Source organism: Apis dorsata, unplaced genomic scaffold (assembly GCF_000469605.1).
Source record: "Apis dorsata unplaced genomic scaffold, Apis dorsata 1.3 scaffold_360, whole genome shotgun sequence".
NCBI lineage: Eukaryota > Metazoa > Arthropoda > Insecta > Hymenoptera > Apidae > Apis > Apis dorsata.
Window position 1 is genome coordinate 224264 of NW_006263625.1, and position 14915 is coordinate 239178.

At 20.5% G+C, this 14915-nt stretch overlaps 3 protein-coding genes across 7 annotated transcripts in view; 2 read left to right on the plus strand and 1 right to left on the minus strand.

The window, feature by feature from the left end:
* LOC102674355 (probable serine incorporator) overlaps positions 1 to 4957 on the minus strand; it is a 6221-nt gene extending 1264 nt beyond the window's left edge. The window contains exons 1-11 of one of the 4 annotated variants that reach the window (XM_006618589.2): positions 4738 to 4957; positions 3919 to 4083; positions 3661 to 3845; positions 3383 to 3592; positions 3219 to 3303; positions 2960 to 3143; positions 2652 to 2849; positions 2187 to 2225; positions 1416 to 1563; positions 1155 to 1327; positions 601 to 652 (exon numbers count right to left, since the gene is read on the minus strand). In XM_006618589.2, the coding sequence (XP_006618652.1) occupies positions 1189 to 1327; positions 1416 to 1563; positions 2187 to 2225; positions 2652 to 2849; positions 2960 to 3143; positions 3219 to 3303; positions 3383 to 3592; positions 3661 to 3845; positions 3919 to 4083; positions 4738 to 4764 (1380 nt within the window). In that variant the 5' untranslated portion in view covers positions 4765 to 4957 and the 3' untranslated portion in view covers positions 601 to 652; positions 1155 to 1188. Of the gene's footprint in view, positions 1 to 600; positions 653 to 1154; positions 1328 to 1415; positions 1579 to 2186; positions 2226 to 2651; positions 2850 to 2959; positions 3144 to 3218; positions 3304 to 3382; positions 3593 to 3660; positions 3846 to 3918; positions 4084 to 4737 lie in introns of all 4 variants that reach the window. The other 3 variants (XM_006618588.2, XM_006618591.2, XM_006618590.2) reach the window with 3 other exon arrangements.
* A 1669-nt stretch (positions 4958 to 6626) lies between these two features.
* On the plus strand, positions 6627 to 12856 carry LOC102674750 (extended synaptotagmin-1). 2 transcript variants are annotated; one of them, XM_006618592.2, is made up of 16 exons: positions 6627 to 7006; positions 7099 to 7239; positions 7325 to 7401; positions 7499 to 7565; positions 7626 to 7771; positions 7851 to 7971; positions 8051 to 8221; positions 10126 to 10220; positions 10903 to 10951; positions 11029 to 11118; positions 11206 to 11292; positions 11385 to 11543; positions 11613 to 11765; positions 11849 to 11972; positions 12034 to 12319; positions 12421 to 12856. In XM_006618592.2, exons 1-16 carry the CDS (start codon positions 6674 to 6676, stop codon positions 12746 to 12748), a joined length of 2427 nt encoding a protein of 808 aa, XP_006618655.1. In that variant the 5' UTR covers positions 6627 to 6673; the 3' UTR covers positions 12749 to 12856. The 2 variants fall into 2 exon arrangements, with proteins under 2 accessions (XP_006618655.1, XP_006618656.1); XM_006618593.2 differs by lacking the exon at positions 10126 to 10220 and adding an exon at positions 8727 to 8812 and having other exon boundaries at positions 6674 to 7006; positions 12421 to 12748.
* A 779-nt stretch (positions 12857 to 13635) lies between these two features.
* LOC102675376 (EF-hand domain-containing family member C2-like) overlaps positions 13636 to 14915 on the plus strand; it is a 5283-nt gene continuing 4003 nt past the window's right edge. Inside the window, exons 1-3 of the mRNA XM_006618597.2 lie at positions 13636 to 13819; positions 14086 to 14250; positions 14392 to 14561. Of these exons, the coding sequence (XP_006618660.1) occupies positions 13766 to 13819; positions 14086 to 14250; positions 14392 to 14561 (389 nt within the window). The 5' untranslated portion in view covers positions 13636 to 13765. The remainder of the gene's footprint in view (positions 13820 to 14085; positions 14251 to 14391; positions 14562 to 14915) is intronic.

Below are 14915 nucleotides of genomic sequence, written 5' to 3' on the forward strand. Positions count from 1 at the left end.
TTTTAAGTTAATATGAATTCAAAATAATTTCTACATATATTTTTTGACATTTTATTATTTAATTATAAAACAATAAATAGGAAATAATAAAATATAATTTATTAAATTTTTTGAATTTAATTTCTTTATTATATATTTTTTAATCATGATAAAGAATATCTTTAAAAAATAATATTTCTGTGTACAATTATTATCACATTAAAGTTATTAAATGTAAAATACGATATTAAATTCGTAAATATATATACATGCATATATAGAATTTAATCATATTTTGATGTAATATTATATACTATTTTTAAAATTAATTAACTAAAATTTGTCAAGAATATATAAATTGTATCTTAAATATATAAAATACATATAAGAAGTAATTTATATTTTAATTATATATTATTTTAAAATAATTATTATTTAAAACAAAATTTTAGCAATAATGCTAAAAATTTATATTTTTTTTTTTAACAAAGTTTATACTGAATTACTATCTTTATTTAATATATATTTATATAAAAATGTATTATCTATGATACGATATTCGAAAAAAAATATTAACTTAAAAATATTGAATAAAATTACAATGTATCAAATGATACTTACAAAGTCATTTTCTATAGGTGAACATTTTATAACTATGCAGGTATTGCAAAAACTGAAATTAAAAAAATACAATTCAGTTAAAAGAAGAAAAAGAACAATATTTAAAACAATAAAATAAAAAATAAAAAAAAATAATAGGTTTTCAAATTAAGCATACAATAAAATAATTTTTAATATCTAAAAAACATAAATTTATATTTTTTATTATAAAATATTCTTACCTCCATATTTTATATATAATCAAAATCAAAAATAGCATTGCATAATATTATATATGTAATGATTTTTATTAATATATAATTATGTTATATGTAGTAATTATTATTTATAATATTACTATTTGTTATACTTTTAATTAAATATTATAAACAAAGAAATATGATTTTAAAAAATATATAAAGTAATTAGATTTTTAAGTAATCTCACTAAAAGATGAAACTTTATATATAACGTGGAATATAACATAGTCTATGGAAGCTCATAAATAATAAAATTTATAGATTAAATATTAAATATAAAATAGCAATAATCTTATATCATGTAAATTTATATACCTGCTAATTACCACTTCTGACATGAAAATAATATTTAAGAGAAATCTCGATTTCTTAATACTGCTGGAGCTATTAATGACCAAATATACAATCCTAAGCACATCCAAGAAGATATTATTTTCACCCACATTGAAGCAGTATTGGCATTCAATGTATCCAAATTTGAATTTGGTCTATAAAGATAATATAATTTTGTTAATTTTAATTATAATACATTTAGAAGAAAAGTTATATAAATCAAAATGAATAATAAATACTTACTGATACCAATTAGTAAGTGTCATCATAACATATAAAGTGGCAAGAGCAAACATTAGATGAAAGAAACTCCAGTTATAAGCTACAGAATCTTCTTCATTATCCCAAACTTTAGTTTCATTTCCAGTTTCTGAATCAGCAGTGCGACCTTCTACCAGAGTATAATCTAATTATAATTATGAAAAGAAGAAATAACTTAAAAAAAAAAAAATTATCTGTAATTATAAATACCCAATGATCCTACTAGAATTAATAATATAACAAGATTCACAAATTATATTATCATGCATAAAATAAATTCTTATGTATATAAGTAAAATGAAAAATTGATTAAATCAAGTAGCATCACATATGTCAATAAACTAAAAATAATAGAAAAGAAAGTATCTTTATAGCATGAAATTTAGTAAATACTAATAATATTAAAAAAAATGTTTGTGTTAAAAATATCATAATTTTTAAATATAAAAACTGAAAGCAGGCACACGCTATTACTAAGCGCAAATTATATACATTTAATTTATAACTTAAAAATTAATCATATTAAAAAATAAATATTGTACAATTTGACTAAAAATTGAATTAATTGAATTTATATAAGAAATTTATAAAGAATTTATATAAAAATTTATATATATAAATTTATAAAAATATATTATATGCATACAATATGATGCTACTATTTACTTTATAGTTATTTTTAATAATGAAATAGGAAAAATGAAAATATTGAATTTAAAATCTAAAAATTTTAATTTAATAGTGTGTGCCTACCTTCATTGTCGATAAGATTCTGGTCTCCTGCATTCCTGACTGTATGAAGAAAATTCAGTTCATTAAAAATATTTATAAATTATTAATGTTTTAATATATATATTCTATATTCTATATATTATATTATATAATATGGAACATTTTTATTATAAAATTACTGGTGAATTTTAAAACTAAAAAAATTCGTTTTTTATACTTGGAAAATTTTTAAATTTGATTTATTTAAGACAAAACCTTATCGAAAAAATTTTAATTTTTTTTTCATAGAGTAGAATATAAAATCATCTTTTACTCATTTGTACGAGCATTGAGACATACTATGGATTAAAATTCATCAATACAAATAAAGATAGATGTATAGTTCAAAATAAAAAAAAAATTTTTTTAAAAAATGCATTAAAGACTTTCTTTTTGGAAATAATATACTTGAAAATCAATGAAATATGATCAATTATATTTACATACCAGCTCCATTATCCTTAATTAAAATGTTTTCAGACATTGTAATCTTTGATGATTTAGATGCAGTACGTAAAGAACTATACAGTACACAACTAAACCAGATAATTAAGCCAATAATACTTTCTTTGTCAAAAGCAACGCGATTTCGTGAATCAGCATCATTTAAAATTATTTCTAAAAATCCAGGATTGCATTCATGATCTGCAAATAACACAAAAAAAAAATATTATAAAATATTATTATTATTATAAAATATATTTAATAATATTAAATTTTATAATATATTTAAAATCATATATTTAAAATATTACCTGGACTATTTGAAATTCCGCTCCAAGTTAAATAAACTACATATAATGATACAACAGATGATTGAAGAAGACCAGATCGAGGATTATATTCTTGTACATTTGGAAGAGTTGATATAATACTAGCAATCACACACAAAATCAGATTGAAAGATATGAAAAATTTGTTCAAATCACAACTATCGGCCTATATAAAAAAGAATAAAAGTAAATAAAAATGAATTTGAAAATGTTTTTATATAAATTTTATATAAAAACTTACATGTGTAAAATATATAAAAAGTAAAACAATTCCAGTAATAGAAACAATATAATTAAATAATGTTGCTCCTAAAAGTGCAGCATACCTATGACAAATTAATTATATATTTATTTTATTATACAAAATAAATAAATTATAATAACATAATATTATATTACACATACCATCCTTTTGATTCAGTTTCTTCATAATTTCCTACCCAAGCATCTGCCCAGGAATGGGCAAAATCAACAATAAGAATTAATTGAATAATAATAAAAAGAAAACCACCTATCATTCCAAAATACATCCATGTTGTTCCAAATGATTTTTCAGGAATAAAAAAAGCACCAATTATTCCACCAATTATTAAAAGATATTTAATAGCCCAAAATCTAAAAATATAAGTAATTATGAAATTTAGCAGTTAGTGATATATCATATTAATTAACTGTTATCATACCCATTTTGTATAGGAGCTCGAGGATCTCTGGAACTTCTTACTCTTATCATTATGACTGACATTAAGAAAAAATAAAGAGCTATAATAAAACATATTCTATATACTGCTAAGTAACCAACAGCAGATTCACAATCAACAGTGAATTTTGATACCACATAATTTGAGCTATTGCTACAAAATGGAACCTATAAAAAAACCATATATAAATAATAAATCTGTTTTTATATCTATTATATTTCGAAATTTGAAAATATTTACCTTTTTAAGTGCATCTTGTAAACCAGGAGCCAATGTAATGCAAGCAGCAATTGTTCCTAGCATTAATAATAATGCATACATAATACGAGTACTTGTACTGTTACGACATGTTGGGCATTGAGAACAACAGAAACTGCAAGCTGTGCTTCCACAAAGGCAAGCAAGCTGTATCACAAAATATCCAAATCAATACAAATTATATATAAGTATTTATTTTTATATTTTTGTATTTATTTTAAATATTTATTTTCATGATATATTTCTTTTATAAGAAAAATTATACAATATTAAATAATTTGATACTATATTTTATAAATTTTTATTCAAATTAAATAATTATTCAAATTTTATATTAAAAATATTATATAATATTTTTATATATTAATTATATATATAATTATTTAATATAATATTAAATATTATATTAAAAGTTATTATTTAACTATAAAAATAAACTATTGAATTATTAAATTATTAAACCCTAATTAAAAAACATTTTAAAATAAATAATATTTATAAATATTGATTTATACAAGTACAAAACAAATATAGTTACAGAAATATAGTTTTGTTATTGATTTCCGAAAAGTCAATATAATCTATAATCGAATGACATAAGATTATAATTAAGTTTCGATGATTCATCTATTTTTTCTTGGATAATTTAATAAGAAAAAAAATTTTTTAATTAAAAAATAGATTAAATCAACTTAAATTACATTAAACAATTACACAATTAATAAAATAATTAATAAATTAAAGAGAAAATAAGTATAAAGAAAAAAAAAACGAAATATGATTATTTACAAATTAATTTACCTGTGCTGTGGAACAAATAAGACCCATTAGCACGTTTTCTTTCTTCTTAATATATTAAATACATTCACACGTATAATTTTTCTTAATATCAAATACACGATAATATAAACTAGACAGACAGACAAAGAATACTGTACTTCACAACAAAATTTTCACAATAACAATGGCGTCCTGACAGATGACCATAGTCAACTTCATACTATCAGCTGACTAAACGTCATATCCCTTTACCATAGAATAAATCCGGATATGTTTAAAATATTATTTAAGAAATATTATTATTAGTTAAAATATATTTTCAAACAATATGTTATTTTATTTAATATTTGAAATAATTTAAAATATTTTTATAACAATTGTGATTATTTTTTTTCTAATTTTGAAACAGAAATTATTTATCAATTACCATTATTTCAAATAAATCAATATTTTCTATATTTTTAAATAATTTATATAAATTATTGTTTTGTTTTATAAATATAGTATATTATGTAATTTCTTTTTTAATTTAATTTTTCATTTTTTATTTTAATTATTTAATATTAAATTTTGAATAAAATCATAAATATATAAATACATTTTACAAAATAATAAAAAAAAAATTTTTTTGGCACATTCACAATGCTATAAAGAGTGTTAAGTTAGCTGCTAATAAATCGTGCTTATATATATATATATAAGTTGAATCATTTCAGGAGATATTTCCATAAAATAATTGATTGATCCTTGGAATCATTTATTTCTCTTCAAGCTAAATTGAGAAGTATTATTGCGTTTAATTGTATTGATTTAAACAATGGCTTCATAAATTATACAAAAGTATACGGCTATAAGTGTAAGCAAATTATATAAAACTATCAATTTTTAACGAAACTAATAACGCTTGCACATAATTTTAAATTTGCACAATTTTTCATCTGCATTTATATTTAATTTTAAATTATATATAATAATATGTATAATTAAATTTGTATTTAAAAACATCTATTTTATAAAATAAAATTAATTTTATATATCAATTGTATTACGTATATCATTTGTAATGTTATGTATGCTTTCGTATTACTTTAATATATTTTTAACATTTATTATATTTGTTTTTAATTACTTTAACTATTAATAAAAGTTTAATAAAAACAACATAACAGAGCGATTACATATAAGTGATATTATATGTTACTGACGATTCATTTTTTGTCGAAAATGCAAAGCTGAATTGATAAATTTGCTTTTATATAATTATGAATAAATAAATAATAATTCATAATTATTGTTTAATAATTTAATTTTTACAATTTCAAAGATATACTTATGTTTTTTATTTTGTATATTTTAATAAAAAATACAATGTCAATGAGTGTAGATTTGTATATATATGTAATTAATTTTATCAATGTTAAAAATTTTATCAATGTTAAAAAATCTTAATCATAGAATCATTTTGTAACTACTTAATATCAGTGATAATCAATAAAAAAATATGAAATTTTGATATTGATCATAATCTATAACAACTTAGTAGTTTTTTAAGTATTAAGATTATTATATATGATTATATATTTAAGTATGATTTAACTATATAATATTATTATAGCTATATTTAATCATTTTTTTACAATGTGATTTGATTATTCTCTTTTTCAATAAATATTAATTTATATAAAAATAATGCTTATGAAATATTTTATATATGTTTAGTATTTGCTTAAACATCATAATTTAATCATAATATTTTAATTTTATTTTTTAGTATTTTATACTATAAATTGTCTTAAAAAAATTAAAAAATTTATATTTGCAGGAAAAATATAAATAAAGTAATTGAAAATTAAGAAAATTAATTTTTATACATAACAAAAAGTTATGTAAATATTTATAAAAAATAATTATAATATATAAAACATTACATTGAAAATTGATTATTATTTAAAAAAAAATGGAAAATAAATGTGAAGACAATAAAATATCTAAATCAAATCCTTGGCCATATATGAATATTGGTTCATTAACCATATCATTTTTAACTAAATTGGCAACTGCTGGTATTATTTGGAGTTGGGGATATTTAAATTTGAACATAGCATGGTTGATTGGACCAATTGCTTTGATAGCATGGAAAACAGAGCGTAGAAAAGACAACGAATTAAAATTAATTACTGCCCAAGCTAGTGTTATGGCTAAAGAAAAAGAATTGATAATGAGCAGATTAGATGAATTACCTTCTTGGGTTTATTTTCCTGATTTTGATAGAGCTGAATGGTTAAATAAAGTATGAGAAATCTTTTTACATTATTTGAATATTCCATATATATCAGCTTTTTATTTTACATTAGTTATAATTAATTTTCTTTATATTCAAAGGTTTTATATAAAGTTTGGCCAAACATTAATCAGTTTGCTCGTGAACTTTGCAAGCAAAGTATAGAACCTGCTATATTAGAAAAATTAGCAGAATTTAAGATAAAAGGATTTCAATTTGAAAGATTGGTTTTGGGTCGTATTGTAAGTGAATTTTTATATTGTATAGTTATCTTTATTTCAATCAATCAATGACAATAGTATGATTAATTTTCATATATAATTATAGCCTTTAAAAATTTATGGTATTAAAGCATATGATAAAAACACTTCAAGAAATGAAGTCATTATGGATACAGATATTATGTATGTAAATCATTGTATAAATTTTATTATATTCTATTATATATAATTCTATTATATTATTTTATATGATTTATATATTTTTAAATATATCCTACAGGTATGCTGGTGACTGTGATATTACCTTTTCAGTTGGAAATATAAAAGGTGGTATTAGGGATTTTCAGGTAAGAATCTTCAAATAAGTTTTTTAATTTTTATTTAATATGCATACAATTAATTTTCAGATTCGTGGAATGATGAGAATAGTTATGAAACCATTATTACCTGTAATGCCTATAGTTGGAGGTGTTCAAGCATTCTTTTTAAATCCACCAGCTATTAATTTTAATTTGATTGGAGTTGCAGATGTTCTTGATTTGCCTGGATTTAAGTACGAAAAAATAAATGTTAAATAAATTTATTTTTTATTTTTCAGAAAATATAATTAATTAAATATTTTTTTAATATAGTGAAATTTTAAGAAAAACAATAGTAGAACAAATAGCAGCTTTTGTAGTACTGCCAAACAAAATTGTTATACCATTAAGTGAAACAGTACCAATTGAATCATTAAAAATACCAGAACCTGAAGTAAATTTTATATTTATAATATTTTATATAATATAATTATATCAATGCAAAATTTAACATTATTATATTTATTTTTGAGGGTGTTTTAAGGATTCATGTAGTAGAAGCAAAACATCTTATGAAAAAGGACATAGGGATGTTGGGTAAAGGTAAATCTGACCCATATGCCATTATAAATATTGGAGCACAAGAATTTAGGACAAAAACTATAGATAATACTGTGAATCCAAAATGGGATTTCTGGTGTGAGGTATGTATATTTTTTTTTTATAAGAAGTTAAATATTGATAATATCTAATGCATGTGCTTTGCTACAATTTTTTCTTGTAAGTCTTTTGAAATTTCAAGCACAGCATCTTTTATGTGGTAAGAAATATTATTTAAATATATAAAAGCACATGATTTAATGAATATTTGAAAATTTGCATCAAAAAAAAAAAAAGAAAAAAAAAAAGAACAATAAAACATTTAGAAATTTATTTATATTCATTATCATTTTATTTATTTTTTTTACATGTTTATAACTTTGTCTTAGTTATAAGATGTTGCTGATCTAACATTTTAATGCTTTTTCCTAGTAAATCAATGAATAATGTATCATTGTCCATTTATATAAATTATTGTTTTGCTTAAAACTACATGTAAAATGACTACTTTATAGATAGATCGGAAGCATCTTAAATCATAAATCAGTCTAATTTCATATTTTGGTATGTATGTATGTATGTGATGTGCAATGTGTTATGTGGAACTAGTGTGCCGTGACGTCAGCCATCGCTCAACAAATTACTATACTACTATGGGACTATGATGACACCAAAGGAGATGAAAGTCTTGGAAGGTATGAAAATAAAATAATATACATATTTTTTTAATTTTATTTTCAAGGTAAGATATTAAAAATTAATAATTTTTTTAAACTTTTTTTTTTTAATTATAATTGAAAATAATTACAATTTATTTTATCATTCAATTTCAATTTAACTATCATTTTTCATGTTTTAAATATATATTTTAATGAATTATTTATGTATATCGCATGTTAAAAATATTATTGTTAGTCATGCAAAGTTGGGAGCATGTTGATGTTGCAATATTGTATAGTATTTGTAATTTCTGGTTTATGAATGGTTTTTGGTGTGTATGTGTTATTTTACAATGATAATAATCATATGCTGCAATGCTTTCGCAATATAAATATTATAATATGCAATAATAAATTTAAAATAAATTTTTTACCATTAGAATAAAATTAAATTTTTTTAATAACATTAATTATTTTTTATTTTATTTTAATTTAATTATATTACTTATTGTTTAAAATATTCATTTTAATTATATTCATAATCACTTTACATGACATATATATATATATGATATTATTATTTATTTAAAGTAATAATATATTTATATTTATAAACAAAAGATTTATAAAAACTTCTGTCTTTTATATATTATTTTCATAATATTATCATATTGACACAGGCTGTGATCTACTCATGCATAATGCAGAATATTATGGTGTTTCTTTGGGATAGGGATGTATTAACCATCCCTTATGATGACTTCCTTGGCAGGTAGTAGATTTATTAATAGTATAATATTTAATAGTATAACAAAAATTGAAAATTTCAATTAACAGAAATTGTCTTAATATTTAAATTTTACCTGCCATTAATATATAATTTTTTATTTAATAATTTATAAATTTATTCAATTTTATAATTATGCTATAATTGACTTATAATATGTGCCATATATATGTATTTGTTGTTATGCTTATTTTTATAAAGTATTTTAATTATATAATAATATTTGTGATTTGTATTAATCAAAATATTTTTTTACTATAATTATTAAAAATCATTCTATTTAATTGTTATATCATTATATTATTTATTTTTCATTTTATATTTGGTAGTATGATATGAATTATTTTCTTGATTTATTGATTATTATATGATAGTATTTTTTCATTATACTTTTTATTTCAATAAATTTAATATCATGTGTTAATTAATCTTATAGTAATGAAATAATAGTAATAATAATTAAGTATCTTAAAATTTGTTTTTAATTCTAATTTTATTAATTTTATGAGAGTGATTAGGTGACTGAATAAAAAAAAAACTAAATTAGATTATATGATGACAGTTTATAGTGGAAAAGAGCTTGGGAGCCTATTACAACACAGTGGTTGCCCACCTTTTTGACAAAGACAACGCTGGTCAAGATGATCCACTTGGCAGGTATTGCTACTTGTAGCAAGCACTGTATTCCAGGCAAATATAGTATGCATTTGAAAATTTGAATATATGTTAGATTAGTAGAATGTTTCATATTTTTAAAAATATTCTACTGCTATTATGATGCATGTTATTGAAGAAAATTGTTTAAAAATCATGATAAACAATCATGATATATTATAAGAATATTATAAAATGTAAAATTATAATAGAATGACAATTTATGTCACCATATTACTCTTTTTATCTTATTGTTAATTATATAATATATTTTAATATATTTTTAAAAATTATTTAAAAAATAAAATATTATAAGATGCTTATATGAATGTATACATTATAAATGTATACATAATGTGATGTATATATAATGAATGTATATATAACATAAACGAATGTATTGCTTATGTATTTGTAAAAAGAATGTCAAAGATTATAATATATTGCTGATATTGCATGATTGCTTTATATGCATGAAATTTCATACATCATGGATTTCAATGTACTGATCATCAAGCATATTCTTATAATTATCATTTCAAATAATATAATGATTACTATAATTTTTTATATTTCAAATAATTCATATAAAGTATCATATAAAGATTCATATAAAGTACTATATAGTACTATATAAAGATATATTATATAAACATATTTATTTTCTTTTCTTATATTAACATAGGGCTACTATTGAAGTTAGTAGAGTGAAAAAAAAAGGAAATATTGATACAGTAAGTATAAAAGTATTATAACAATAATAAATTTTTAATATATATATAATGTACATAATACATATATTATTTTTTAGTGGATTTCATTGGAACAAGCAAAACATGGCATGATTCATTTACGATTGACATGGTTTCAACTATCAAAAAATATTGTTGATTTAAAAGCTGTATGTAATTTTAATAGAATTTAAATATTTATTTAATATTTATTATTAAATTTTGTAATAATTTTATAATTTTGTAATTATATATAGGCTTTAGTGGAAACTCAAGAACTTAGAGTAACATCAATGAGTACTGCTCTTCTTATACTTTATATTGATTCAGCAAAAAATTTACCAGTAAGTATATTGATTGATTTAAATTAACAATTAATTTTTTAAAAAATTAAAATTTTTATAAAAAAAAATGAATTGTTATTATTGAATTATAGTGTGTTCGAGGAAATAAACAGCCTGATGTTTATCTTGAAGCAAGTATTGGTGGAAATACAAAAAGAACAACTACTATGTTACGTTCTTGTGATCCAGTATGGGAACAAGGTTTCACTTTTTTAGTTAGCAATCCAGAAACTGGTATTTTACATATAAAGGTTATACATATTTTTAAGTCTTGTTTTATTTATTAAATTTTCATACTAAACATTTATATTAATTTTTAGATTACAGATGAAAAAACTAATCTTATAGTGGGTGAAATGAATTACAATATTTCTTTACTTTTAACACAAAATAATCTTGAAATTTCACAACAGCCTTATGATTTGCAAATGGCTGAAGTTGATAGCAAATTAATATTATCTATGTCATTAAGTGTATGAAATTATATTAAACTTTTTATACATTTTTTATAAATAATAAATATATCTGTATATTTATGGATTTAATTTCAATGTAGATTTTAAAATATGAGGAACCTGAATCTACTTCTGAAGAAGATGATGATGATCATGATATCAACCAACTAAAGAAAAAAATCGAACGTCAAGAATCAAATATTAGTAATACATTATCAACTAGTCGTAAGTTCATTATTTTAATAATTTTTTTTATATTCAATAAGACATAATATATTTTTTTTAGTTCCTTCTTCTCCATTGAAAAGACAATCGTCAAAAGATTCAGTTAATAGTTTAACACCGAGTATTGGATCTGGTGCTGTAATTATACCTGAAGAACTAGGTACAGCAGAAGAGGAATTAATTGTTGTTACTTCTGCTCCATCCTCTGTTACTGAAAATGCACAGTTAATTCATAGAAATCCAAATATGACATCATCCGCAGGTGATGCTAAACTAGGTCGGATACAATTGTCTTTACGTTACAGCGTACAAAGACAGAAATTTATAATTGTCGTACACAAAATAGCGTATGTAATTTATTAATGTGAAATTTAATTCAACAACATGAAATTTAATAGATGGTTTTTTATTTATAGTGATTAGATTAATAATTTTTTCATTATTACAGTAATTTACCTCTGCCACAAAATGATCCGCATAACATACCAGATCCATATGTAAAACTATATCTTCTTCCTGATCGTCATAAGGAAACCAAACGTAAAACAGCAGTAATGAAGGATAATTGTAATCCAATATTCGATGAACAATTTGAATATGTTGTTTCTCAAGCTGATTTAAATAGTCGTATACTGGAAGTGTCTGTATGTACACAAAAAGGTTGGTTATCGACCGGAAGTAACGTAATGGGTCAAGTTCATATAAATTTAAATGAAATTGATGTTACAAAATCATTCACGAGCTGGTACGATTTACAACCAGAGACTAAGGACTAGAAGTTTAAGAAAAGCAAGTGGAGATTTGACCAATTGTTTATATGTTTTCGAAGACAATCTGTTGAATTTCCACAATGCGATTTTTCAAAACGCTAATATTTATAATTATACAGTTACATCAAATTCTATGCATTATTCAAATTTTAAAAAAATTTGGATTAAAACAATTAAACAATATGAATTTTGAGAAACTGTCAATGAATATGTTTATCTGTTTATACTTGGACCGTCCATTGGTATAAAACTAATTTTATATCTATTTTGCACATTATTTTATGTCATCTATGCTTATAGAATAATTTCATCAAAAGTAAATACTATTAAAATATTTTATTGTTATAATACATATAATATTATATGCTATAATTTCATGCATAATAATATCATTACATGCATTATGTGACACTTATTTATTTATTTAGTATTTGATTTGAAAATTTTTGATTTTTAAATAAACATTTATTTTGTTTTTAATTTGCTTAATATTTTTCTTAATTTGTTGCTTTATTTACTATTTGTTATTATTATAGCATTTATATAATTTAAATAACAAATTAATTACCAATTAATGTTATAATCTTCATATTATACATTAAAAAACTAATAATAAAGCAGTATCATTAAAGATGATTGTTAGCGTAAGTTATTAAATCAAATTATAGATAATATATATATGTTATATTTATACCAAAGTTTTTGCTATATTGTATATTGCTATATATTATATAAATTTATGTTTCTGCGAATACTGGTATAAAATATTACCAGTATAATATTGTAAATTGTTGATGATAATAAAATATAAATATATGCATTAAATTTGTAATATTTCATGATTCTTCTTTCTCCTCGTGAAATTGACCGAAATTTATATCTCCAAGGAAACACGACAATAGTAAATAATAATAACTCATATTCTTACATCAATACCAGATACGTAAAGTGATTTCATAAAGTGATTATCAATTGTTCAAACGAACTATATTTAATGAATTAATTCGGTTTTTCGGTTTTAAAATGCAGCAAAATGCACAACTTCCATGTCTTCCAGGATTTAATTTCGATACAAATGTAAGTCATTTTTCAAATCTTATATTTTATGTTTAATTAACCAATACATATATATTAATATATTAACATTATATTAACGTAATAAGAAATGAATATTGAGAGAATAAGTGAGAATAAAATATTTAGATTAATCAAAAAGAAACATAAAATAAGGATTGTAATCTAAAAATTAATAATGAAATAGAAAGAAAATAAAATAGAAATAAATATTAATATTTATTGCTAATTATTATTTTATAATAATTAATATTTATTATTTTGTTTAGATTGGTCGAACAAACTTTTGTAGAAATCAATTTTTCACTAAGATTCATGATGGAATTTATTATTTATCAGAAAAGTTTGATAAAACTGATCCTGTTCATTTTCCATCAATTTATGCTCGTGGAGAAGCTCATGAATTACCTCCTTGGATTGCCTATGATGGCCAAGTATAATAATTTATAATAATTTATAAAAATAATTAATATTGATAATATGCAATTATTAATACGAATTGATTAAAAGTTAATTATAAATTAACTAAATATATCTATAGAAAAACTTTTAATAAGGTTTAATATATTTTTTAGAGGTTGATGTTTAAAGCATTTTTTCAAGAATCGGTTCATGAAAGAAACACAGCTTATCAAGTACGCGTAGTGAATATTAGTTTCTTTTTGGAGGATGGAACAATGAAAATTTCTGAACCTTCCGTGATTAATAGTGGTCTTGAGCAAGGTTTAACGGTGCATTTTTTTCAGTATTTTTTGTTGCTATATTTTTATTAATATTTTTTTTAGTTATTTTGTAAATGATTTAATAATAAGATATTTGTTTTATTTATTGTTTTTCTTATTACTCTTATTATTGGATTTCTTCTAAGCATAATAACATTTTATATGAAAATTTATAATTTATTTTTTTGCATAAAAAATTATTTCACTTAATTATATAATATATAAATACAATTAAATTATATAATTTTTTTGTTATAAATATATATAAATAATATATATAATATATATAATATATATTATATATATTATATAATATATATAAATAACATTTCATATTAAAAAATAAAACATATATATATAGGTATTTTATTAAGAAG